Source organism: Diospyros lotus, chromosome 7 (assembly GCF_014633365.1).
Source record: "Diospyros lotus cultivar Yz01 chromosome 7, ASM1463336v1, whole genome shotgun sequence".
In the NCBI taxonomy this organism is placed as follows: domain Eukaryota; kingdom Viridiplantae; phylum Streptophyta; class Magnoliopsida; order Ericales; family Ebenaceae; genus Diospyros; species Diospyros lotus.
Window position 1 is genome coordinate 34,158,139 of NC_068344.1, and position 27,542 is coordinate 34,185,680.

The 27,542-nt window shown below is 35.2% G+C and overlaps 3 protein-coding genes across 4 annotated transcripts; all 3 read right to left on the reverse strand.

The window, feature by feature from the left end:
- Positions 1-898: 898 nt before the first annotated feature.
- On the reverse strand, positions 899-6,631 carry LOC127806980 (zinc finger CCCH domain-containing protein 34-like). The gene is made up of 3 exons (XM_052344630.1): positions 6,376-6,631; positions 4,482-4,592; positions 899-2,728 (listed from the first exon to the last, which is right to left on the reverse strand). The coding sequence occupies exons 1-3, from the start codon at positions 6,448-6,450 to the stop codon at positions 1,298-1,300; spliced, it is 1,617 nt and encodes a 538-aa protein (XP_052200590.1). The 5' UTR covers positions 6,451-6,631; the 3' UTR covers positions 899-1,297.
- Positions 6,632-8,976: 2,345 nt separating this feature from the next.
- LOC127806682 (NADH-cytochrome b5 reductase-like protein) lies at positions 8,977-19,352 on the reverse strand. The gene is made up of 13 exons (XM_052344120.1): positions 19,105-19,352; positions 17,239-17,281; positions 16,487-16,562; positions 15,221-15,280; positions 15,034-15,084; positions 12,973-13,027; positions 12,750-12,820; positions 12,617-12,668; positions 11,056-11,133; positions 10,745-10,834; positions 10,550-10,663; positions 9,424-9,492; positions 8,977-9,330 (listed from the first exon to the last, which is right to left on the reverse strand). Exons 1-13 carry the CDS (start codon positions 19,270-19,272, stop codon positions 9,274-9,276), a joined length of 984 nt encoding a protein of 327 aa, XP_052200080.1. The 5' UTR covers positions 19,273-19,352; the 3' UTR covers positions 8,977-9,273.
- A 1,967-nt stretch (positions 19,353-21,319) lies between these two features.
- Positions 21,320-27,332, reverse strand: LOC127806833 (nudix hydrolase 19, chloroplastic). Of its 2 annotated transcripts, XM_052344368.1 has the most exons (7): positions 26,609-27,332; positions 25,197-25,337; positions 24,998-25,102; positions 24,678-24,777; positions 23,474-23,566; positions 22,011-22,319; positions 21,320-21,623 (listed from the first exon to the last, which is right to left on the reverse strand). In XM_052344368.1, the coding sequence occupies exons 1-6, from the start codon at positions 27,203-27,205 to the stop codon at positions 22,030-22,032; spliced, it is 1,326 nt and encodes a 441-aa protein (XP_052200328.1). In that variant the 5' UTR covers positions 27,206-27,332; the 3' UTR covers positions 21,320-21,623; positions 22,011-22,029. The 2 variants fall into 2 exon arrangements, with proteins under 2 accessions (XP_052200328.1, XP_052200327.1); XM_052344367.1 differs by having other exon boundaries at positions 21,320-22,319; positions 26,609-27,331.
- Positions 27,333-27,542: the final 210 nt, after the last annotated feature.

Here is a 27,542-nt window from a genome sequence, read left to right on the forward strand (position 1 = left end):
TATATATGCATCTTTATTAATTTAATCATATTTAGTTCACAAATTGTGGATCATGCTATTTGTGTGGAGAGAACTTTACAAGTTAAATATATCACGATAAATTAATGATATTTTAGAACATATTCTTGTGATAAAATTGAAAAAAGTGCTCTCTTTGCGGCAAGCGATGAAAAGGCGAGGATGTAGTGACAAGACGACAACAGCGACAGCGATAGAGCAGTTGGAGGAGGGGAAGGAAAGAGAGAGAAAGGAGAGGAGAGAGAGATTTCAATCAATTTACACATGGACAAAATGGTCATTCACCACTCACCTGCAACCCATCATCCTATGCATATGATCAGTACAACCTTCTCCAAACAAGTGGATAATCAAACTTGTAGGTAAATGGTGAACCAACCTAATCTGAATTTCGTCCAAACAAGTAGACATGTAGTGACATAATTATTAATTAAATAAATTGATTACACATTTCCTTAAATTTTGTTGTCCCAACTTTAACCTTTCATACACTCAATCAATGCCTAAACTTTTCAAATGATGTCTAAACTTTTAACATTTCACCCATCTAATCAATATCTAAACTAAATGATTAAAGTTGAAGAAATGTTTCGTCAATTACCCTTAGTAACTTAGCACCGCCATCAGAATCATTAAATCCCAGTAACTGAAACACTGCTCTAAATTCCCAAGTCAGAACACCCTGCCAAAGAAAAATTAACCAAATCCAACACCATCTCAGCAATTATCAGTGAAATACCAACCCCAAACCTGAAGTATCACAGTGACCTGATTCACTGCCGAGAGAATATAATTGAGCAGCAGCGATCCGAATAAAATAAGATAATATAAATAGAAAGAGGAAGAAGAAGAAGAACCAAAATAGCTTAAAGCACTGCCCTGCACAAACAGTATCAATTGGGAGGCCTCAAAAAACTTGTACACAGCTTCTTAAGCAAATGCGCCAATTTACCACTCCAAGACGAACTGTTCATGACCAGCTCTCTGTACAGGAAGACAAGCTTGGCATCAAGATGATGATGGTACCAAGCTCCTGATTCAAATCCATATATGCAGCAGGAGACAAAAAAAAAAAAAAAAAAAAACCTATCCTAGGTTACTACAGTTCTCATCACTATTCATCTTCCTCTATTCTAATGCCACCAAGCCCTACTTGAAAAGTTTCAAGCTCTAATGAGCTTTTCTATGTGAACCCCCGCTTGTCCTGTTCTACTAGAGAGAGAGGGAGAGAGAGAGAGCAGCAGCAGCAGGATCTGATAATGATTCAGCTTCAAATAAGTTAGCTGCAATTGCTATTGACATCCACTACGGCATGCAGCTTCTTCTTGTCCTCCAGGATCTCACTCAAGGGTTTTGGACTCTGAAACTCTTCTGACATTTTTTGATTTGGATGCCCCAGCTTGCCAGAGGAATCAACATCTCCTTTGGCTAGTCTCTTCTCTTCTTTGATTTGGGCAAGGGTCTTGGGCCCAGAAAACATGACAGACCCTCCAGATGATCTCTTACTTAAGACTTCAGATGAATGGAACTGCTTCTTGGACTGCCTATTTTCCTTGTAGTAAGGCCTGCTGGACCTATTTTGTGATTGTCTGAACCTGCCTTGGGCTTTGGTAACATTTAATACAGTTCCATTCCTCGCAGGTGCTCCAAGACCATAACTACTCCCCTTTCTAGTCAACCTTCCATGTAACTGCTGTGTTCCATGAAGGTTGCCCCCCTCCCGGTTTTGATCAATCCGACTTGAGATCTTGTTCCTTCTTGAGGAATGGGTTGCTCGGTGATCACCACTGAACCTCCATCTCCTAAGATGGTCTCGTAGATCCACAGTTCTCCGACCATCAACTGCCAAATCCACAGGCCGGAATTTCCTCTTTCGGGGCAAAATAGGGTTCAATATTCTCTCTCTTGAGTGCCCAGGAGCCTTTCTCGGGTATTCAAATACATGCTCGTGATCAAATTGATCATAAGAATCAAGGCTCTCTTGTTTATACAAAATCCCTGCATCAGGGTAAGCAGGATCATACGCTTCAGAGTCTTTGTACTCGTGCCCTAAGAAATGCCCATCAAAGTCTTGGCCATCCCTACCATTGGCTAGTAAGTATTGATCTGGATCATTTTCATATACTAAGTTCTCTAATCTATCATCTACGAGAACATCAAAGCCTGGAGATGATTCAAGCCAGTCTTCTCGCTCAATATGACCTTCAAATTGTTCCTCTGAATTTGTATCAGTGCACACAACTGATCTTCTCTGAATCAAGCCCCTCCCCAGAAGAAATGCATCTGACTCAACTCCTGCAGCCTCTTCACATTCAGATGAAGATATATCAGGAGAACTACTTTGATCCTTGACAATACCAAGAGTTGATGTGTCAACATTCTCTTTTGGCCTGATCTCTGCTTGAACTGCAATTTCAGGAAGGGCCTGAGGTGGATTAGGATGGGGAACTATTGGTACAGGTCCTGTACTACTTCCTTTAGATGTCATATTCTCCAAAATAGGAGCCTCGCCAACTCCAGACAGTGTCTTTGAGGTTTTCCCAGCAGGTGTCCCATTATCAGGTCCATGAAGAAAAGAGCATCTATCACCTTTACTGCAGAACCCACTGAAATAAAAATAACAGGGAACATTGACCTTGTTCACAGGTGCAGAGTTCCAATTGTCCGGAATAGCAGATTCAAATGACAGTTCCTTCTGTGCTTCGAATGGCTACAACAAAAGATAAATAAATAAATAAAAATGACACATTCTCCAATAGCAGTGGAATGGTTACAAGACAAAAAGATCAACCATAATAAAATTAAGCACTTTTTATTTATCAAAATACAAATAAATGAGAGATGGTTAGTTATGCTACAAAGGTCTAGGAAAATGAAATTACTTCAGGGGAATGCTTTGCATACAAGTTTTTCCACAGAAGTTTTATACAAAATGATGTGATTCTTTTACTTCATCGAGAGAGTTGGAAAAAAAAAAACACATTATAATAATTCATATTTATGAAAATATCATTGACACATCATTTGTGGCATTTTCGTATACAAATTCCACACTGACATCAGTCTCCATTAGAAATACTTGGTAGATAAATAAAAGCAAAAACCAAGGCTGTTTAAATATCTATTCAGTTTCTACTCAACGCCTTCATTGTACTTCATCTTTAACAGTAATTTCACCATGTTATCTTGCATGGAATACAAAATCACATCAGAATTGTGGCCATTTCTAAAACATGTTTGAGATGCACGAATTCATGTTTTATGTTTCTCTAGAAACTAACTATGCAAGTAACTTGTCCAAAATTCATAGCTAACTTTTAAAATACAGTCTACTTTTATTTTCTTCCACCAAAACTTAGCAAAAGTACAGGAGAACTAAAAAGGGCAGCCTTCCAATATTAGTGATTTTTCTTTTCAATTTTCAAGGAGTATCCCAATTAGACCACCTTTAATGGTTGGCATGGGACCTCTCAAAATCAAATGAACACTGGTTTAAACTGTTTAGGTCCCAAAATTCAACTCACTACCTTGCAGAAAAATTGAATTTTACCATTCTGTTTTCTCCAAGAAAATAGTAACTTCGTCTGCTGAATATGGCATTTAACTTATATCTAATTTATTACCAATAATATAGAAATGCTGATTACAATAATATAGGAATGCTGAAACCAGTTAGACATCAACAAATTATGACAGTTCACTTCCGAGTTTAGTTTCTTTTTTTCAATAATGAATATCAAAGACATGTCAACGGCCTTCATTGGCATTTGGCACTAATAGTTAATTATAGGGTTAAATAAAAAAGTAATAGCTTCATAAACATACACTCCCTGCAGCTTGGTGAAATGGGGAGATCTATGCCATGTTCAATGATTCTAACACCCAATATTTGTTAGGAACAACAGTTAGAAATGACTTTTATGCAAGCACAGTAAGACATTGGGCCAGCCTCCAGCACCATGGCTTTTATACAAATGATAGGTAAATGGTAAAAACTTAACAAGCAATCAAAACCCAGCACCACCATCTAACATTAATGGCATGGAAAACTCCTATTAGTCTCCCTTTATTTTCCTCACAAAGGGCAAGGATATACCAAATATATATATATATATATATATTCAAGTGGAGGCAAGAAAATAATGTTAACTACAGAACTTAAAATGAATTCTCAGATGCTATCATGAAAAAGTAAGAAGATTTCGAACAAGTAGTATCCCAACCCAGAATTCTGCTATCAGCATTTATAAAACCAAAGCCCACATTCTTGTGTTTCTCAAGGTGAACCCAAGAATATGACCACACAAGAAGTTAGAATTTATGCACCAGAAATTAAGACAAGTGACAAATGTTTAAAGGAAAAATGATTATCTTTTAATGACTTTATCCCAACACAATTAGTTTACGAATTACTAGTGATTCAACCAAGAAAGCATTGAAATCCAAAGGTAATATGAGTTTACAGGATGTCGAAATGCGCAAGAGGGATTAAGACAGCTCCCCGCCAACCAATACCAGCAATCTCTGGGGTTGAGTCTAGCCATCTCACTGTGCCTATATTCACATTCAATCCCCTACAGAGAATATTTCACAAGCAAAGTTAGCAACTTGCAGTTCATAGACCCTTAAACCAGCTCTATAAATTTGAAAAGGATAATACACAGCCACAGATTTTATTTTTTTTTTCAATACCACAAGTCTAAAACAAATTTTAAAAAAAAAAATTACTACAGGCTTGAAACTGTTGAACAAAATACTGCAGTTTCTTCCACAGTTCCACCTCAACAGCCACACTGGAATAGTTCAGTGTAGCAGTTACAGCTGACTTGCTGTGTGACCCCAGCAAGTACACTTTATAAATATTTGCCATTTGAACTTTCTATTTTTTTTCTCAATATATAAAGTAAGCAACTGGTGCCACCAGCACCTTACTAGCAGCATTAAATAGCTTAAGCTTCTAAAACCCATTCTCCTTAAGCAGCTTTACAACTGTGGAGGGAGGCAGTGGATGAGTTTCCTGTGTTTTCCAGTTTGCTCCAATCCCATTCACTGAACCCTCCACCACTGCCATCATCATCCACAGCTACAGCATGATAAAACCAAACCTAGAACTCAATCCCCCAAACCCCACAACCATGATTCCTGATACAGCTAGCTTGGCACCTAAATTACTATGATAATTAAGATAAGCGCAAAAAAGATAACTAAAACCCCAAAGGATCACAAGATTAGAAGCTAATTCAAGTAATACTGTAAAAGTGGTCTGACACCAAAATTGATCTCCAAGAAAGTAAAGTTGTTTTCTTGGATTCTTGCTACTAAAGAACTTGCTCAGGAAATAGTTTTCTTGGCTTCTTGCAGTAAAGATTAGATGCCATTTGATGCTGTTAGTAAGCCGCTGGTGGAACCAGCGATTTGTTATATTTTGGGGAAAAACAAAATAGCAGACTCGTTGATGTCACTGACGAGTTTCCTATTCAATCTGCCACATTGGAACGCTTTTAGCGGGGACAATGAGTTGGAAGAAATTGTAGTATTTTGCAAAATAGTTTCAGGGCTCTTCAAATATCTTCTAAAATTGAATCATTTTAAGAAGTCCAAAACCACACATGCAAGAGCATAGGTGAATTTTTTCTCTTTATTAATTGTTTTGGAAAATAGCAAAATATGAACGAATTAATTTAGTGATGTCACAAGACAGGCATTTCAAACATAAAATCTACTTAGGAACCTAAGAACTTAAATTAAAATCCACTTAAAATTCAACTCAACTAAACTTTCTTTCTTTCTTTCTTTCTTTCTTCAAATCACATAGGGTTGGATACTTGGACCCTCTTTCTTCATTCCATTTATCAGGGGAAATAGTTTGGGTGACACAGCAAAGGTACACATGCAAGTGAGTAACCATGGAGTCACACATACGCAGACATTGGTACAGGTCCAGACCATGGCCCCTGCATAAAGATTTCAAGAAACATCCCCCCCCCCCAAAAAAAAATAAAAATAAAGAAACCCTAACTGGCAGTTTCTTTCTTACAAGGACATTCATCGTGGCACATTTGACACTGATTGAGCGAATTTAAGCCCTCTTTCACAAGTTAAAGAATTTGAGCGCAACGATCCAAAAAAGAAAGTAAATAAACAGACACATTATTGAAAATTCTCAAGATCACGATCACCAAGAACCCCGAAACAAATACACGCGTGTAGGCAACCACACATCAGCAAACGAAATTAAGCCCTAAATCACCGGCGAATGCGCAAACTGAAAACAAATTCCAAACAAAAGAACCGAAAGGTGCCGCGAAGAAGCAAACCACGAATCGAAATTGAGAAAGATTTGGAGTGCTAAGATACCTTCTTGCAGGTGAGGGGAGAGGCCAAGAAGTAGACGCAGTCGGTGTTCCGCTTCTGCAATTCCTCCTCATCCATTTCTTGAAGTAAGAAACGGAGACTTCCACAGAGAGAGAGAGAGAGAGAGAGAGAGAGAGATTAATTTCGTCTATAATCGCAATAGAAGAAGAAATGGGCGGAGAGATCGTAATCTTCAGTTACAAGGCAGAGAGAGAGATATATATATAGAGAGAGAGAGAGAGATGGAGAGAGAGAGAGAGAGAGAGAGAGAGTTGTGAGCTTCTGAGCTTCTCGAAACCTATTTCAATAGAATTACAATCAGAATTTTAATTTTAACGTTTTAATAATTCTATCTGAGCTAAAATTTCGTAATTTTAATATTCGGAATTGGTGGAATTAAAATAAAAATTACAATTCTAACCCCATAGTTTTAATAATTTTAATAAGAATTTTATTATTCTAATATTTGAAATAATAATAAAGTATTTAAAAATAGAATTAAATTCTACTTTCTTTGGAACAAGATGGAAATATAATTACATGAACAGTTTTGTCATATTATTTTTTAAAAAAAATTATATTTGATATTTTTAAAGTTTAAGATAATTATAAAAATTATCCGTTTGAAAAAATACGAGTATCCTTAAAAATTAATGTTGTGTTGTAATTTTTTTGATACTAATTAACCATAGTTAAATATTTTTTTAATGACCAAAATACCCTTGTATTTCAAAAAAAAATTGTCTTATCTCTTTATCTGTTTCTCTTTCTTCCTTCTCCGTTGACTAAATAGTTGTAGTTCTCGAGAAATTGTTGCCTTTGCTCTTTTTTGACACTTTTTGTTCACTATTTTTGTGTTATTATCACCGACCATTTTTATTTGTGTTTTTCCAATGTGTCATTTTTTGTTCTTTTTTCTTATTCTTATAACTCAATTGAATTTACTCATTATTGCAAATGTAACCATTTTCACCAACCACCTTACTCTCATCAAGATAGAGGTAATTATTATTATTTTTTTCTCTTTCTCTTTATTAATTTAATCAAAATTTGGTAGGGTCTGTGTCAAATTTGGATGTGTAAGGTTCAATCAAACCTAGCAAATCTTTTGTATTTGTATTTGAATCTACATCTAAGTTTGCAATCAAACCAAATTTAGAGAGTTCAAATCTAGTAATTGTTGATAGGCAACGATCATTGATTATTATTTTTTTTTTTTTAAATTCAGAGAAGAGATGAGAGAAGAAAGAGAATGAAAGGTAAAATAGTCATTTTATTTATTGATTTAATTATGAAGAGGTTATTGTTATTTTTAAAATGTCAATAATGTTTTTGCAATTATGTTAAAACTCAAGGGTAATAATTGCAATTTACACTACTTCTAACAATTCTATAGAAAAAGTTAATTTACAACATTTGAACAATTGAATTTAGTTTTTAAGTGTTATATGCAAAAAAATAAATAACTTTGAATTACGTTCTTGTATTGTAAAAAAAAAAAAAATTAAGTATAAAAATAAGATTATATAGCCATCACATATATAATAATAATAATGATATTTTATCATTAAATTATTATAATTAAAATAAAAAAACTAAAATCATGTTAAATCAATATGATTTGGACAACTAAGATAAAAGATAAGAATATTAACATTGATAGAGAAAAAGAAGGAAAAGGAGAAAAAAAGAAGAAAATTTTAAAAATATTATAAATAATTGGGAATGGTACTTATAAATATAAAATAAATAATTAAGTGAAGTTTTAAAATTAGTAACGAGAATGACTTAAATAAATAACTATTATTTTTTTTTTAATTTGAAAAACTCAAAAGATCTTCTATCAATGTATAATTTTTGCCTAACACCATCTCATCTTTTGTAAAATTCACAACCTTGACATGTTCTCAGTCTCATTAGACGGACATATGAATTGGAGCTCAAAATTTGAGGTTTAACCTCTTGAGTAGACGCAAATTATCAATAGTCACATAAAAATAAAGGAGTTTGATGGGTCACCATATTCAGTTTTGTTTGATCAGCAAGAATTTGTTCTAGAAAATTGTGAAGGAGAATCACTCAGGAAAAAAGAACTATTTTTCTTGTAATTCATTTGTGATTAGAAATGTCATAAAATATAAGAAATTACTTTGAATTTTGGAATTTTAATGTTTATTTATTTATTTTTTATTGTAAAACAACACAAAGAGATTGTAAATGAGAAAGCTTTTTTAATGTTCATGTCAAACAACATAAAATTTACTCGTAGACAAATTGCGAAAGAGGGCTGTGGGACCCATGAAGGGTGGTGGAACACTCCCCCTTGCAAGCCCGCATCGTTGTTGTCTGCAACATTGGACAACATAGCAGCTGCCTTACAAATTAAGTTAAAAACCAATTTCTTTCAAACCCTTATGCTTCTTTCTTTTTTTTTTTTCAAGTCAAACTCAAACTTGGGTCTGCAGGGAACTCGAAATCTCCAAGGTTCTTTAATTTTGTTTTCCTGTACCTTTGAAAAATATAATCCCAAACACACCACAAGGGATCCCCCAAATGAACATTAAACTCAATCTGCAGAAACAAAACCATGAAAGTGATACCGAGTTTAGGAAACAAATCTATAATATGATAACTCTCAGATTACACTTTCTAAGTTCACAAAACAGTGCCAAATAAGCCACAAAACCAGAGAGTCCACTAAAGGAGGAAGTTCTTCATAATCATACATTGGCATTTAAGGGACTTCCCCAAAATGTGTTATTTTTCTTTGGAAATGGTTCTTGCGGCAGTCAATTTCTTGGTTTCTGTAGTCTAGCAGCATAATGTATTTCATCAAAATTCAGTTTATTCCAAAAAATTGAGTAATCGTGTCGCATGGATTCTGATTTGCTCTGATTCAAATCAAAATTTGTAGACCATTTGTTCTGTGTATCCAGCTTCCTTGAGTAGGCCAGAGAGCTGCAACAAAACCAAATAAAAGGCTCGGAATAAGCAAATGTTGGGAAATCGATTCAATATCAATCTATACTGCACTATAATGCTGTTCCATACCTCGCCTTGTGAGCGATCTTTAGCCTTATCACCGGAAATATGATTCATCATTCCAGGGGGACCGCATACCTGAAGAAAGTAGGATAAAAGTGATTTGATTAATCAAATGAATGAAGGCAAATCTAGCTTACAACTTCCTCTCAAGTTGAGAATTAACATGTCAAACAATGCGAGCAATCCCATAGCCATCCATGCTTGTAGCAGTTTTAAGTACATCAAGACTGATGGACTCGGCTTCAAGGGGCAATAAATAAAAATGCAGCTTTGAGATTTATGCTGAAAAAGTATACAATAGGAAGACATATCCATCTTGAACTGCATGGCATCACAACCAGTACAACAGTTTTCAGACAGTACATAGTTTCTCTCTCTTATTCTCCATATTTACCCAATTGCTGCTGTTACTCAAATTGCAGAGCCAGTTTCCCATTTCTTTATATTAAAAGTACAAGGACCACGAAGCTTTTGATTTGAATATGTTAATTGCTTCAGTGCCTGATAAAAAAGATAAAAAGGAAACAAGAAGTCGTTTGGTACTCGACATAAAATTTAATATCTTTGCCTCAGGAACCATCATCTGGTTCATGGACTGCCCTTTCTTTCTTTTAGTAATTTGGTTTAAGGACTACCTTCATTTACTTCTCAGTTTTTCCTGTTTGAGGACCTTTAACAAGAGATCAGATATTAATCATTCTAGGCAAAGCATGCATGTATGGCAGATTGAAAATATGACCTAGCAAACTAGAATTAGAACTTGACCATTTGGGTAACATATACAGCTTTGACATATTAACGATGTGAATAAGCAAACTGTAATAGGCTTCATATTTTAGGTATCAGACAACTGAACTTTATGGAGAAAATATCTGGTTTTCTATTAACACTGCATTGTTGACAGATCCAGAACTATATCCGATAATGTCAATGTTTATACAGCCAATCAATGAAAAAGTAACATTCTGCAATGCAAAGAACCAGAGGAAATGTATATAGTATTTGGAGAATTCTAGCTCTCCATATCAAACTATTTGAGTGTATGTCTCACACAAGGAGTTAAATTATATGCAACATCTTGAACAACTATTTAAAATGCAAAGGTTAGTTACAAAGTAACAGAAAAACTTACGAGGATAAGAGTATCATCACTAGGACCAGGTAAACCTTTCACAATCATATCCTTCGATATGTAACCTGAACCTCCTTTCCAATCTTTTGATGGGCTATCAACTGTGTAGAATATCTGAAGTTTGCACAAGAAACCCAATCAGAAATGCGTATCAAATTTCAGGACACATAATGGTACCAATGAATCTGCTGGTACCTTTAAATTTGGGTGGCTAGCTTCAAGCATGTCAAGCTTCTGTTTGAGCAATATGTCATCTGGAGAAATATTTGCATAAAGCAAAGAGAGCTGAAAGGATAAAGATCCAGTAAAGTTATAATTCTTACAACTTACCAAGCCTTTATCCTACAATTATGGGTCTTCTAACACATAATACTTGCACTAGACTGAATTTTAAATAGTTTCAATTATTGAAAGCCAAAATTGTATCCGGAATACTAGAACATATCTGCCAACAGAACTGCAAACTATAAATTCAAATATGAAGAGATAAAGAGATAACAGGGTACCTGTGTGTTGTCCTCAGAATTTTTCAGAACAGCCTCAATTATCTGAAGCATTGGAGCAATGCCAGTACCGCCTGCAATCTGAATAGGAAGTATGTTTTCACATTTTCTAATAAAAAAAGCTATACATGTTAAGCTTTATAATACACTGGGCAACTCAATTAGTATACCAAATGCAAAGGACATCAATAGCAGTAAAAGTAATATTACAATGGTGACAGAGGGAATATGAGAAGAACTTAAATCACCTAATTTCCTTCTGATTTGATATGCATTTTCATTTATTGTAAGTGGCTTTCTTAGCTTTTAAAGCTCTTTTGTTTTTTTCTTTTCTAGTAAATTACCTTCATATAAGTGCTGTATTAAGTTGAAGAATGGGCATTCCATTCTTTATTTCAGGAAAAAGCGCAATCCATAATCTATGTTATCGTGTTCTTCCTTCAATTTTAAGAGCTGGAGTATAGAAACTATTATGCAAGGGTGCATTTTGTTATATTCTACAAGCTTATTGGTATAGTGCAACAACAGTATAGTGACAAAATGCTGAAAGATCTAAGTGCTATAAGGCCTTTGAGAGAGAAAACCCAAGAAGGTTTTCCCTGGTAAGATATTTCACCTCCTTTTAGAGACAGCTTGAAACAATGTATGAGATAGAAGAAAATTGTCCAGGTTATCTGATTAGAAATTAAAGAGAAACATGCGTTCTTCCATAAAGCATCAAAATATGTTTTACAGTGAAACACAAAGATGTTAAAAGACCCAAGAAGCACAAAGGCAACAAGGTCTTCTACAGGCCAAGCACAAGGTACTATATAAAGTATAAGAAGTAACAATATACTAACATGGCCATTACTTATAAATGCATTTACAACTTAAAGCAAAATGAACAGAGAGTGAGATAGACCGAGTAAGATAAATGAACATATATGTTAATCTTTTCAACTAGAAAAAGTGTATTAAGTGAATGGTTAATGCAAAACCGAAACAACAAAAATCCAGTTACAATTTCTAATTGTTCCTGCATACATGCACTAAGAATTACACAACATAAAAAATATTGATAAAGATATGATCTCCTTGTTTGTTGAATATATAGGACACCTTTGTTAAGCATGCAGCCAACTAAAAGGCACAGAGCCCAGGGATTCAGGTGGGCCTAAAGGGGCCTGACCTAGCATAGAAATGAGATGCTATTTCAACCTTTATGACTGCAGGTCTTTTGTGGCCTGGGCAAGCTTTTGACAACTATGCAAGGGAGTATGACAAAATTGCCCCAATCTAAAACTTCCGGACTCCTTAATTTAAATCTTGTTATATTTAGGAACTAAGGCATTGTAAAGAGGAAACTAGTATACAGTGCCATGGAAGGAGAACAAATAGGAAGAATGGCCCCTTTGGTTCATCAAATGTTGACACATTTTTTAATCCCTTTTAGTACTTAAAAAGCTACTAACGTTACTCATTGTCTATATTTTTTATTTCTATGTTTGTTTTCCTTAGGTATTTGTTTGAATTCCTTTAATTGTGATAATATAAAGTGAAACCAAAGATGCCTTGTCCTTACCATGCCGATGTGTTTCTTCATATTGGGAGTATATTTGAGCTTCTCAATGGGCCTGGAATAAATAAAAAAGATCCAACGGTAAGAAGATATAGAAAAAATCCTTGCCTGCCAGTTGTTTATGTACATGGCTTACCCTTTCACTTCTAATACATCTCCCGGTTTTAATTTTGCAAGATGCTGTGTCATTTTCCCTTCTGGGTACACCTGCAAGAATTTGTTAAGATAAATGACCAAAATTAAATAGAACAGTGCAGATATACATACATATAAATATATATATATATATATAGAGAGAGAGAGAGAGAGGGCAAGATGGGAACAAGGAAACTTGTAAGTAGATGCTGTTAGATGCATACCTTAATTATTAAATCAAAGTATCCTTTAGAATCAGGATCAGATATAGGAGTGTACCTGACAGGGATACACACTTCAGAATTTATAAGTTGGTCAATAAAAAGAGAGTAATAGATTGTAAATTGACAATGTAGAATATATCCACATCCTAACTTCAAAGGAGAATTGCTGTGGCTTCCACTGGACTAAATATCTCACTAAATATCAAGTTTCTCAAAATCTGAAACTTCCGCAGTCAATAAATGGAATCTGGACAGCATATAATGGGTAGCATCGCAACTAAATTGCATACAAACATACAATTATATTGATCTACATACATTATTTAGATATACTTTCTGTGCATTAAAAAAAAAAAAAACCCTCACATATGGATATCTGGGTAATTATTGCAATAACAACAAAACAATAAAGTTCTGAGAACAACCCTAGAAACCTTGAAGATACAGTTTGTGAAAACATTGTAACAGAATTTCATGACTTTGAGAAAGATGTAGTGATGTATGTACAATGAATAAGTACACTGCTAGATACCCTCAACTATGCTCATTGTCATTTGCACCTCTTTACTAAGAAATATTACATTCAAAGAAGCGCCAATATGAATACAAATACGAAAGTGGACATGGATATGGACACAATATCCAATGAAAACAATAAGAATACTGAAAAAGTACTAAAAATATTGGGAAAAATCCATTAATCCAATATAAAGATGCCATTAAACCCATAAATAATGACAGCATGAACATCATTTAACGAGAAAGGAAAAGAAGTAATTAATCTTTGCTAAAGTTGTGACAAGTGACAACCTGAATTTTACATTTTTTATTTACTCAATTGTAGATTTTAACATGAATGAATCTTTAGAAACTCTAATAAAATTAGATCATGTTCTGAAGAATGCCCAACTAGACATTATCTAACATGTCTCAAAAATGAAATAATAATAAAAATTAGGCAACATCTAGACATTATCTAACATGTATTTATATCCAATCAGTGTTGGATACCAATATAACACCCAAAATGAAGGGTGCATGGTTAATTACACTTGGTCCCCCTAATCTTTATACATTATAGCAATTGTACCCTTCCATATATGCTTGGGATGAGATGAATAATACAACAGTAACTTCTCTAGCAAAATAAAAATGCAAATTGATGACAGAATTCCTGGCTTCCTGCTTAGACAACATGAAATTGAATACTAAAAGCTACAAGTAAGAGGCGGAGTGGTGGGGAGGAAGGTGGGGGAACGAGTGAGTGTGATTGGATGTAAGGGGGTGACAGTGAAAGATTTGCTATAAAAATTGGAAGTTAGGCTAAAGGTGTTTTAGCCGCATTATCCTCTGCCATTTTGGAAGTGTTGAAGTGTAAAAGAAATAATAGGAAATTGAACTAGAAGGAAGGGCTTTAAATTTTGTTAGTTGAGGGTGGTTTTTTAACAAAAATACGTCATAGTTGAGGGAGTGTGGATGTAATGAAGCCTAATTTTAGGGTACAAATTGCCTAATTTAATTAGAAGTGCGTCTATGCTTCATGGTTCACATATGTGGAAAGTTTCTCACCCCCTCCCCCACTATACTTTTCTCTGGCTTCATAAAATATTAATAGACTTAAATGAGATGAAACTACATTTCTCAATGTTAACCTTTCTAGACTGAGTGCTGGAATGGTTGGACTTGGTACATGAAAGGGGCTACAGTGAGAACATTAGGAATATTTATTTGGACATTAGGAACACATGATATCAATGATCATTGTTGCTTGATTTGACAATGGTCTGGCCTTATAGTTCCAGATTATGTGAGTTCTAGTAAACCACAAAATTTTGATAAACTTTCCTGATAGAAAATGTTAAAAACAAAAAGTATTGTAGTAAGAGAAATTGAACTGATTTAACAATGAATAACAAGTATGTAGTCTTGGAAAATGAGATTCAACATCAGTAGGAATAAACACAGCCCAGCTCACTTGAGAATTGGTCCAAATCAAGGAGATATGAACAAAAAGTTTACCACTTGGAGCAAGCATGCCAAAATATGGGCAAGAAGACTTACGGGCGTATGACATATTGCATTTTTCCTTCAGCATCTTGCCCTAATGGTGCCCTACAGAGTTGCAAAAATAAAGTGACAAATGCTTCAGATAAATTCACTAAATCCAACAACCACCTTATCTGCCAAACTGAAATTTCTGATAGGAACAAAGCATAAATTTGCTCTTAGCATGTATAGCAAAACATACCTTGTAATGATACATGATGCTATATGAAGACCAAACCTGGCAGTTGGATCAAATGAAAACCTGCCATTATGCGGGAAGCAAGCTAGTCAAGGGCGAGCAAGCATTTTTTTCCAGAGTTCAACATACATGCAATCAGTTTGTGCATGTAGCAACGTTCCATAGTGATTCAAATAGATTTGACCTCACTAGTTAGCTGTTTTTATGAAATAAATCCATTGTGCTTTTACTAGGTTGTGTATGATTCTTTAATGTTCAACAATACATATATAATGATGCTTTCTTAAAATCAACAGTCAGTATATTTGAGTTCTGGAATGCAAAACTAATAAACTTCTATTTGTTGTCCAAACAACCTTAGTTATTGGATGTTTAGGTGAAAGTTCCTTCTGAAAAGAAAAATATTAATTTTTTTTTCCTATGAGTTGATATGATGATTCTCTAAGGAGAAACTTCAACAGAATCAATCACAAAATCAGTTATATGGTTTTGAGGAATTGTCATTATCAATTGCTTAAATCTTCAGAGGCAAAACCTATAATTGAGAAGAAAGAAATAAGTTTACCATATGGGACAAAACTGAGGATTAATTTCAGTTGAACAATTATATTTTCTTTCCATAACAAAACCAAACATGTACTGTGAAAAGGATGAGATTATGATAAATGGTTGTGGTTTTTGTTTCAAGACTAGATTCTGTGGAATGGTTGCAGTTTTGGTTATACAAGACAAGATTCCATTCAGCTGTTGTCTTGTAAAGTTTGATTTTGATTAAATGGTTATGGGTTTGGTCTTCAAGATAAGAAACCGCGGGGCTACCATCTTTAGGAGACAGTTTTTGATTGGAAAGGACAATGGGTATGTACATCAATGAAATGGACAAAATGGAGGTTGTAGAGGCCTGAGTCAGCAGGATAGACTGCAAAAACCCACAAGACTCTATTAAAGTGGAAAATGGACATCCATAGTAATTAATGAACTTGTCTCAAGCACATCCCATTTAACAGAGTGACAAGGGAAACCATGAGATTTCCCACATTAGTAATTTGTTGTGCAACCCAGTTGATTAAGTATGGAATGAGTGTGGGAAAATGGATATTATTTCAAAAAGTTTCAAATTATTTAATTATTAGTTATTAATTATTGGATAAAAGACATCAGGTCTTACATAACTACTCCAAATACAACATGGATAACTTGGGAATACTTTTATGGAAGTCTTTACAAACCAATATAAACCCAAAATAATAAACAGGAGAAGAGGATAACCTGAATAAGTGAGAATTAGGGCTGACTTGTGCTCTGTCTTGCAGCTTAAATTCAAGCCACTTATCTGGATCAAGCGCTGGAAAACCAAAAAAGTGTCATCTCAGAATAGAATGCATTAAAAAATAAAAAATTGAGTATTTCATATAGTTGGAACTCTTGAAACATCTGGCTTTGTGCAACATAACAAAAAGCGGCTTAACCAAAAGATTGGGCCAATAGAGAATAATCAAATAATCAAACTTGTACTTATGAGAGAAGGAAAAAATTAAGGCAGCAAGGGATTAGAAAAAGGAGCAAGTTGGTCTAAAATATAAAAGTGTCACCATAGTGGTCCAGTTAAGAAGAACTGGGCTTCATAGTCATCTTATTAATAATAGAATGTCTTAAAATAATCAAATTGCATATTCAGTCAGGAGCCGTTGTCACAAAAAGCCTAAACTTCAATCTCTTTCTTTTGCTCCACAGGCTATAACCCAGCCCCTAAGGAGACAAGCTTTGAGATTCTTGCTTAGAGATAAGAGAAACAAATGTCAAAGTTGCCTAAGAGTTTCTCTTCACAAGCAATAAGTAAAGAACAACACCAAGACTTGATCCAACTAGGAAGGAAAGCAACTAGTAAAGAAGTCTGTATCAATTTCTATTGTAAGTGAATATTAAATGAAATCTCATAGATCCCAAAGTAACTTTTAGAAACAATCAAAGATCAGTAATGGCAGTTTCATATTAAATTGCAGCGAGTCAAAGATACATACCAACTTTTGGGCTTGTTTCTTCACTGGTTTTATCTAGATAAACCTGTAAAATAGTCAAGCAGAACAAGCTTAAGTTTTCAGATCATAATAATATGCAAGAGCAAATTATTAGAAGTGATTTAAAACAGCTGTGATATTTAAACTAGATGATGCTAGGAAACTACTACTTCCAGTTTGTAAATGGAGCAAACCGAGGTAACAAGTCAAACCAAGCTTGAAAGAGTGAAGGTCTTAATCATGACTGGAACAGGACATTTTATGTTGAAGTGAACATCACGTGGACACAAAACTTGTGGGGTACCAAATGTGGAACTCAACCACGTTGGCAAGGAATTATTACATTGGTAAGTGCAAATAAATTACAAGAGCTTCCAAAGATGAAAAGCTTACATTCCAATTATAAAAGCAAGCTCACTGCTCCAGTCCAGACAATTTCTTAGAGCAGGAAAAAATGCCAATATTTAAGGGGAAATTGGAATTTGGAAAAAAGATAAATTAATGAAGTGGGAAATCATATGGACTACCAAGAAGCCCAGGAAGTAACAAGATGTTTATTTCATTTCAAGTTTTCAGGAAATTGCTGAAAACATCGGATTCAGACTAAAAATTAGAAAGCATGCAGAAAGCACCAATAGAATGTATGATATCAAAAAATGCATTAGCTGATCTGGTTTTCCAAAAAACCTATAAGAGCTCTGTATTCTTCTATGATACAAGAAAATGGAAACTTAATCATATAGTAAGTTAGATAACTGATTTTACTGCTACTGAGTAACATTAAACCCAGTACAGACAAAATCACCAGCTTCTTTCATTTTCTTAATTTATCCACACATAAGCTTTTTCTTCAACTAAAGGATGACAGAAATGATTCTTATGGAAAAATAAGATTCTATACAAGTTTCCATTTTCTGATACCTGGTACAATACTTTATGAAGATCAAGGTAATGCAGTCACAGAGAGAGAGAGAAAGAGAGAGAGACGTACAAAAAGCCAATAGGTCAACATAGAAAACTTATAAGTCTATTCCTCCATACTTTCTAGTAACTCCAAAACTGACCTAGTTTCAGCTTACACAAAAGTACAGCCAACTATCTAATCAGGGTTTCTTGCATGGTAGAGACAAATTATTTCTTGTGTTAATAATTTTTAGAGTGCCCAAAGGAACCGGAGTCTAGTTTTGCAATGACGGCCTATTATGATTACCAATTGATTAGGACATAAGAGTTCTGAATAACAATTTCGAAAACCTACTAATAATTTACAGTAAGACGGAAAGAGTTCAAAAGTTATAGAGATTAAAATAAAAGTTTAAAGTTGACAATTAAGCAATGTTGTAAGAGATGCACCCAATTCTAGAAGATAAACAAGAACACCAAAACTCTAATTCCAGAGCACTCTATGCCTTAAACCAGTCATCCAAATAACTGGAACTCCAAACCATATCCCACTCTAATGAACCCAAATGCAATAACGACGGAGATCAAAGTAATGGCCATACTGAAACCGAAACTAACAACATGTAGCATCAGTCCTTTACACCTAAGTAATCCAAATCGGTCTAAAACACTCAAATCATCCCATGATTGACTTGAGAGATTCACGATAACCAGCCGATCCAAATGTCTCAGTTAACGCATTCTAAACTAATTCAAATATCCATTTCCTTCATGAAGGTTGACCATCATGAACACTTTAAGGGATTAAAATCTCAAATTATAAAACTAACGCTACAACCACAAAGAAGAGCAAAAAGAAAACATCGTTCCAAGCAGTCCAAAGCCTTCATATAAGCATCAGATGGCTAAGAAATAATCACTAAAACGACAAATCGCAAATCCACTTGAAATGGAGACGAGAATCACCAAATCCGGCGAGGAGAAATAGTATAAGGAGGAGATTCCACCGGAAATGGCAGCAACAGCTCCAAATGGTACTCGAAAGCTGTTGAAACTCGACTTGGATCGGCTCCCAGGCGCGTGAGCTAGTGCGATCGGTGCAGCTTTTACTAGTCTTTTGAAGAACGTCGCCATTTTCAACAGAGAGAGAGGGAGAGGAGTGGGATTGAGGGTTATAGATGCCAATCTGGGTTTGCATTTAAGCGGAGAGCTGGGAATCGGACGAGCTCGAGGTCACTGTAAGATCCGTGGACGTCCAATAAATAGATATCCCGTGGCTGAATCCTTGCAATAGGTGGGCCATTTAGATTTTAGATCCCCTAGGTTAATTATAAGGAAAATGCTATTAGTACATCCATTTTGTACATCTTGAGTTATATAAGGGGGTATTATGACAAAAAAACTCCTCATGAGGCGCGTGAGACGCATGTGAGACGCAGAATATTTTAGTCATAATACCCCTTTATGTAGTTCAAGATGTACAAAATGAGTGTACATCTAACATGATTCTAATTATAAGTTATTACATCTTAATTTTAGAATTAATTTTGTTATTATATTTAAAAGAAATTGAATAAATCATCATAATTTTAAAAAATATTAAAAAAATTATTATATTTTTAAATTTAAATTCAATAAAAATGCGACACATGACTGATAACACTATCATCAGTCATGACTCCTAATATTATTATTTAATTATTTCTTACTAATTGGAGATATTATTGTAATCACATATAATTAATTAAGAGATAAATATAAAATATATGTATATATATATAATTTGTAATTTTTCAACAGCATAAGTGCACAAATGTTGCCATACTTTGACCAATCTTTATAGAGTTAAAAAATAATTGGAAAACAAAATTCTAGAAAGAGGCTAAAAATAGAATACTAAGTACTGGTACCAAAATTGAGGTTTCAATATTCATGGGTCAAACAAGTAGTCTAGTAAACAACATTGGCATGCTTCGTGTCAAACTAGGCTGCTCATAAATTAATTATACCACCAGTGGTGGCTACTGACTTCTATTTTTAGTTATCATATTATATATATAAATTTTGAAACCAGTTGAATGAGTAATGTGAACAAATTAACCATATGCTGCTGGTGCCCTAACCAAATCAAATATTGGATCTTACTGTACTGCTCATTCCAGCAATGCTCCTTTGTCACTCCGAGGACAAACAACTTTTCTTAAAAGGGTAGGCAATTAATACATTAATGATTTAATATTTTGATGCTTTGGAAAGAAAATGAGTTTGCAGAATATGGTGTCTTGAGTCTCGAACAAGGGTGTTTTTGGTGCTTTACTTGTGATCAAATTTTGGAATTATTATTTTTTAAATAAATTCATTGATAATATACGAGGATACCATATGCCGGGTAAGTCACGACGACAACTAAACTTGTAATTTTACTCTTGTACTTTCACGGTTTTTCGTGTGATTACTTAAAATTTTCGTTATTTTAACTATACTCCTAAATTAATATTTTTAAATTAATTTAACTTTTATATTTTAACATTATTTACATATGATAATTTAAATTTTTCATATTTCAATTACACTATTAAGCATAATTCACCTTATGTATTTTACCATAAACATAACATAGTGTGACCTATATTTTATCATATCATTTTATTTTTATTTTTTATAAATAAAAATATAAAAATTAAATTAATTTAGAAATACAGATTTAAAATGTAATCAAAATAATGAAAATTTTAAATTGTCATAAAAAAATATCAAAATATAAAAATTAAATTGACTTGAAAATTAAGTTCAAAAATGTAATCAAAATAACAAAAAAAATTAAATAATTACACAAAAATAATATAAAAATACAAGACTAAAAATATAGATTTAGCCTCTCAAAGACTATATTTGAACCCTTTTTATGAAGGGGAGGTTGATTACATCTCATTGCCGCTCAAAGATTGAGAGTCTTTAACATTTAGATCCATCATAAGAAACATTAAATCAGAGTACTTTCTGCTGTATGGCCATCCAAAGTTCAAATTTTCCCACAAACCAAACGGTACCAAATAGCCATTAAGAAACAAACCATTCCATTGTTTCTCCTGCAACAGACGTATCTCTATCTCTACACAGATGAAGCACAAACAGGCCAGCTGAACATTCTACAAACAGCTTACAAAATAACAGTGCAAAGTACTAAAAATCATTTTCTCTTCGTGGATAGATAACAATGTAGAAGAGAACAAGTGTAGAATCAGCCGATGTATCCGGCTTTGTTATTTACAATGATGTGAAAGATTATTAACAATAATGTGTCACTGTCACAAGCTGCATTAAACGTAAACGACAAGATAGCCTGAGAGTTTCAGATCAAACTCACAACTGTTCTTACACTGGCAATCTCGATGGCTTCTTCATCGAAGTGTTCTTGATTGTGGAAGCATGAAGAAGGCGGCTTTGACATGAAGGCAAATTTTCTGACAATGGAGATGTGCAAACTGAAGATATAGCAAAAGGGTAAACAAAGGCAGCTGAACAATGTCCTTAGATCATCGACGAGGCATTAACACTCTGATAATATTGGAAATGACTGATATCATAGAACCCCGGGAAGATGCAGAAAGAGATATAGCAGTCTTAGATATGTAGCTACAGGCTATAGCAGGATAGGATTATTTAGAGTTAAAAGGCAAAAACATATGTAACACTGCTACGCTATGAAAACATGTCTCAGAGAGGGAGGGTGGGCTTGCATCATATTGATCTTAGAGAGACTACAGAAACTCCCTAACATGATGATTGAAAAACTCACCAAAACCACCTGTTTGGAATTCAAAATGAAAGGGTGCTGATTTCACAGAATCAAATAGAAGATGGAAAACTACCTTAGGAATGGAATGACTGCTATAAATTTGACAGAGAACCATTGGGTTGTCTAACTTGGGCTTCAACCCCATCTAATTCACCCTGATAGACCCACGAAGAGATGAGATGATGAGCTATTGCAAAGGGCCCGGGTATAAACATTGGAGCAAGTTCGCCACTTTCCACATTGAAGTCAGCAGCTAAGTTCTGTCCTTTTCCCACTCCTTTGCACATCTGATCTATCTTGTCTGCTGATGTTCTCTGTGCCTTCTTGTACTCGGCAAAAGTCAATGCTTTCTTCACATCTTCCCTACTGTGCCACTTGGCATCTGAACAAAATAAAGACTTAAGTTTATAAACACTACCAAGAAATGACTGGCACAAAACATTTCAATTCTTCTGTAGAACAACCCTACCCAGAGAGATTATGGCAAAAATTTGGGATCAAGCATGAAAAATACCAATGTTTTTCAGGTAATCATTCTGACATAATCTTTATCTTCCATGACTTGATGGGTCCCCAACCATAAACCCAAAATCTGTGCACATGTAGTTTTATACCACCTCACCACTGAAGATTTGTTCCCAAGCAACAATGAATTTTTTTCTTCCTCACCCCAAAAAGAGGAGGCGTTTCAAAATCAAAATTTCTAGAACCATTTCAGAGAGTTAAAATCACACCCTCAGTGGTTGTAGAGTATAATGGAAGAGATTAACCAACAATCTTTGAAGGAAACTTTTAGAAGAGAATAATAAGATTAGCATGCCCAGAGGTTTACCAAATAGGAAAATCATCAGATTGAAGTTCATACATGGCAAAGCTTAGAACCACAGTTATGACATAAGTGCCCCTGGGAGCATTCAATATGCCATGTTTTAAGAGAATTAGAAAAGAGCATAGATGACATGTATTTCTGGCAGGACAGATACTGAGGAACCTTCGGAGGACTGAACTCTGGAGCTTTCCATCCATTTCATTAAAAGCTCTTTTCGCCTCTATCTGTTATGTATATCTGACTCTGTCCCTTTCTTTTTCTTCTTTTGCTCATTCTCTTAATGAGACATTTTAGTTATAGTGAGTGTTTTCTTTATTATACAGGTTTTGCCCCCCTTTAAGGTAATGCTTTTTGATATATACAGTTCAGTTCATCTGTTAAAAGTTAAAACAAAGGGTTACATGTATCTACATGATGGATGCAGGTAAACTACATTTTTTTTCAAATTTTGGTATCCAAAAGCATTATCTGTACTACAATAGTTAAAAGTTTCTAGCATTGTTTCTGTTGGCTTATTCAGCTTGCAAGTGGAATTAATATGAAAAAATTCCGATGTGATACTTTTTGTGCTTTCTGCCTATACGGAAATGGGAAAATAGAAACATAAGCTGGACCCTAACAGGTACAAGAATATCTCCAGAAAATGCAGTCTATAAGAAAGGGGTAAAACCCCGTGGGGTGGGGGGGATTTAAGTACAAATCATCACCTTCCAACTCTTCCTTGTCCACATTAATTTCAAGTGATTTAGCATATGCAAAGAACCCCACCATAAGTTGGCATGGCATGCTATTGGGTCCAACTGCAGAAAAATGACATCATGATTAGAATACATTAACAGAGACATTGCAGAGACGCACAAGTTTGCTCAAAGTAGATGCATGTATAAATTTCTTAATCATTTCCTTTAGGTGCAATCAAACATTGCAAGGCTTCCAAGATCAGCTCTAAGTCCAAGGAAACTGCTGAATGAATATGCAGATTTTGTCACTACAAATACGCAACAAAAAGGAAATTTTGATATCTTAAAACTAGAGGCTCAACAGCTCCATGGCTATAACTTTTTGTGCCAAACCAACATTTGGGTTATCCTTATCATGTTTGCCAACATAGTTCATCAGGTCCAATATCCATATGATCTAAGTTATAAATCATAGGGGACCTCATACTCTGAACAAGGCATTATTTAGTTGGCAAGCATTGGAATTTAGAGGGACAATGTGATGGTGTTTCTCAGATGAAGATGGGAAACATCCAGGACTGCAGGGTGCAGCATAAAAAAGGGCCTCCCCAGCTCTCAAGCTCCCTGCTTTGCAAGAGTCAGATGAGGGCCATAATTGTACACAAACTTTCCTTTTTTCCCTTTTTTTTTTTTTTTGGGAAAGAGTATGTTTCTACAACTTGAACCCGTGCCAAATGATGATAATAGCAGCAGTAACAACACAACCACCAAGGTATCAATGTAATACTGTGGCTATCATAATGACATCATCCAGGCCACTTAGAGGAGAGACAATGAAATTTGGATTTAGAGCACAATCAGAAGTGTTTCTAAAACTTCCCACACATTATCCTCATATATGACGCAAGATAAGAATGGAACCTGAGTTTGCAATATCTTCTGTGCCATCTCCACCAAACCATGGTGTTCTGTAGTCCTTGGTCCATCAAGGCACATCTTTTTCAAGACATTTTTTTTTTCTTTTCCATTTTCATAATCATCAAGTTACTTAAATGCATGTGACTCATCGTAGCATTGCAGATTCAAGTTGATTTCGAATTCTCACCACATTTAATAATTCCATTTTAGTTCCTGAAATATTTTACAATCTTGCCTTCTGCAATATGGTGAAGGAAATAAAAACATACCAACGGTGACAAGTATGCAACGGAAAGTAATATGGACACATTACCAGGCCACGGCTGCGAACTGTGATAGACAACTTCTCCAACTTCAATGCCAGTCTCCTCCCATGTTTCTCTTCTTACTGCCTCTTCTAAGCTTTCTCCAGGCTGTATAGTCAATAGAAGCAAACTAATAAATAATCCTTCCATAAATAAATAAGCATGCACAGAAAACCAACTTAAATTAATATGCAAGTGACAAAGAAAGTATCCCCATTTGAAGTCACAAATTTAATTCTCTGGAAACAGAAGTTAATCACAGAATACTTCTTGTTTCACCAGAACTGCCTCAAACATAAGACATTCCAGATGTCAGAAAAGAACGGACCTCAATAAAACCAGCAAGGCAGCTCCACATACGTGGCACAAATCTTGACTGTCTACTTAAAAGTGCACGGTCATTTTCTCTATCAATTACCAACATAATCACAACCTGTTACAAGATTTTGTTAGCCAGAGAAACAATAATATATCAAATTCATCATGATGTAAGAGGCTAGCAAAATAAAATATCAGAACCACCATACTGGATCCACTCGAGGGTAAATCCTCTTTTTGCATAACTGGTTGGAGCATTCCTTTCGTCTCCCAGCTTCCATGGGCACCGTTTTTTCTCCACAATGTCCACAAAACCGTGATATGTTGTGCCATTCTAGCAATGCCCTGGCCTGACCAAATGGCAAATTGTTACTAGTCGCTATGAAGGTAGAAACCAGCCCATTAGAACCTCTTTTATGCATGAACACTTAAGGACCGAGGATATATTGTTTTGGCTGAGGCATATGAACACAAACATGCACAGGCAAGAGTAGATGATGAGTTCCAATCTAGTAATCACTAACATCTACCCAAGGAAACTGACAGAACCATAGAAGTTGTTTCAAATCCTAGTACACCAAAAATAAAAAATAAAAAAGAAGATTGGAAGAGCAAAAAGAAAATCACAGAAACTGAATGAGAGGCACGTGTGAGCATGATAAATATTACAAATATTGAAGCATGACAACTTATAGGGATAATATGGTCCCCGCGTAAATGTTTCCCGACACGGGCTACCCGGGGGGGTTGTAAATGTGTCGGTCCCACCCCCATAGGGCCCATCCTCCCCCCCCCCCCCCAAATTTGTCCGAGTCAGGCAAATTTTATGTTGCCCGCGTAAGTTTCGTGACAACTTATATCCATCCCAAGTTTCAACACTCAACGGGCAAGGCACCTCAGCAATTAACGCCTTTGCCGTAACTAATTTACAACAGTATTTGCATACAAATTCTTATAAAAGGAGCTCTAATAGGAAATCGTAGTATTGCAATCATTAGACAGACAAAGCAAGTGCAACTACTGCAATCATTAAAAAAATGCAATCAATTTAGAAGAAATGTTGAATTAAACAGATAACCGAGAATTACATCGCAAAGAAGCAACCCAGAAGGTTGTTTGGTTTATGAACAAAAGACTACAAACATACCATGATACCCAATAATACCATTCACAAGTTTAACCAGCAAAAATAAAAAGGGTTGAGGGTTCTCTGAGTTGCTTCAACTTCTACAAAAATGTTTTCACAGAAACACACTTAACATGAACTATAAGGCAATAGTAAGAAGCTTGGTGGCAAACCATTCATCTCAAGAAGCCCATGCGCCATTAAAAATCCAAAAACACAAATTTTAAATTAAGATTGCCTCATTACCGCAAAGAGGTTCACAGTTGGTTCCCCAGCAGTTCCAGACCAAGCAGTGAACTGGAATTCATTGCTTTCCAAACAGGGCAAAATCCAATACTCACAACATTCTTAAGGTGTAAATTGAACTTCGTGTGATTGAAGGGCATAATACAACAATAACAGTAACATGAATTCTAGCTCATTGCTTTCAATGAACTTATCTTTTGTAAGACCTTTACAACTAATATCATACCAAGAATGTCAATCAACACTTACATGACCGGCAACAGCGAGTTCACCCATAGCCCGGGCATCACTCCAATCAGTGGCCACCATCAAAGTCCTCAGCTCAACAAAGCACAGCTGCCTACTGCCCAAATCATTCACCAAACTATCGGCCTCAGACACATCAACCGCCCAATAAGCCACACCTTCCTCCTCCATTTCCATTGAACCCAAATAAACCAACGATTCTGCACCAAACTCAACCCCAGAATTACCCAAGAAGGCCTTGCAATCGCCCAAACTCAACCAACCCAGATGCCAATTCGGTCCGGAAACCCCATCCGAGCAGGTTGATCCAGCCAAAGGCCTGCCCTTTCTGAAGGGCAGAACCTTGAAATCAGGGCGAGATGGCTCATGGGTATTTGTGTTTCCGAGGAGGAGGGTCTGGAGGGTTTGAAAGGCGGACTTTGGTGAAAATGGGCTGGTTGGATTTGGGGTTTTGGATCTTATGGGGTTGCCTGCAAAGGCATGGGAGGCCATGTTTATGGACATGGCGGAGAAGAGAAGATGGGAGCTGAGTAATCTGTGGGGTCTAGAGAGAGAAAGGAGAGAGAGGGAAGAGGAGGAGAGGAGGGAGAATATGGGCATGGCTCTGTGGCTATTCCATTGGATTGAAGGAATAGGGTGGTTGCAGGATTTGGTGACGAGTCAGTGGTCTCGGCGCGGCTTCCAATGGCGACAGTTAGGCAAGTTTTCCCTTGCCATTGCCGTGGCTCAATACTGGCCCCCGCCTCTAGGAAACAAAGCACCTCATAATAATTGCTGGCGTTTTTGTATTTGTAAAATGGTCAAGGTGGATGCAGGGTGGTAAAATTTTTAAATTTTATTATTAAATTTTAATAAAAATAAAAATATTTTTTATTAAAAATTAATTATGTATCTATTTAAAAATATATAATTTTACGATTATATTTAATTTATTTGG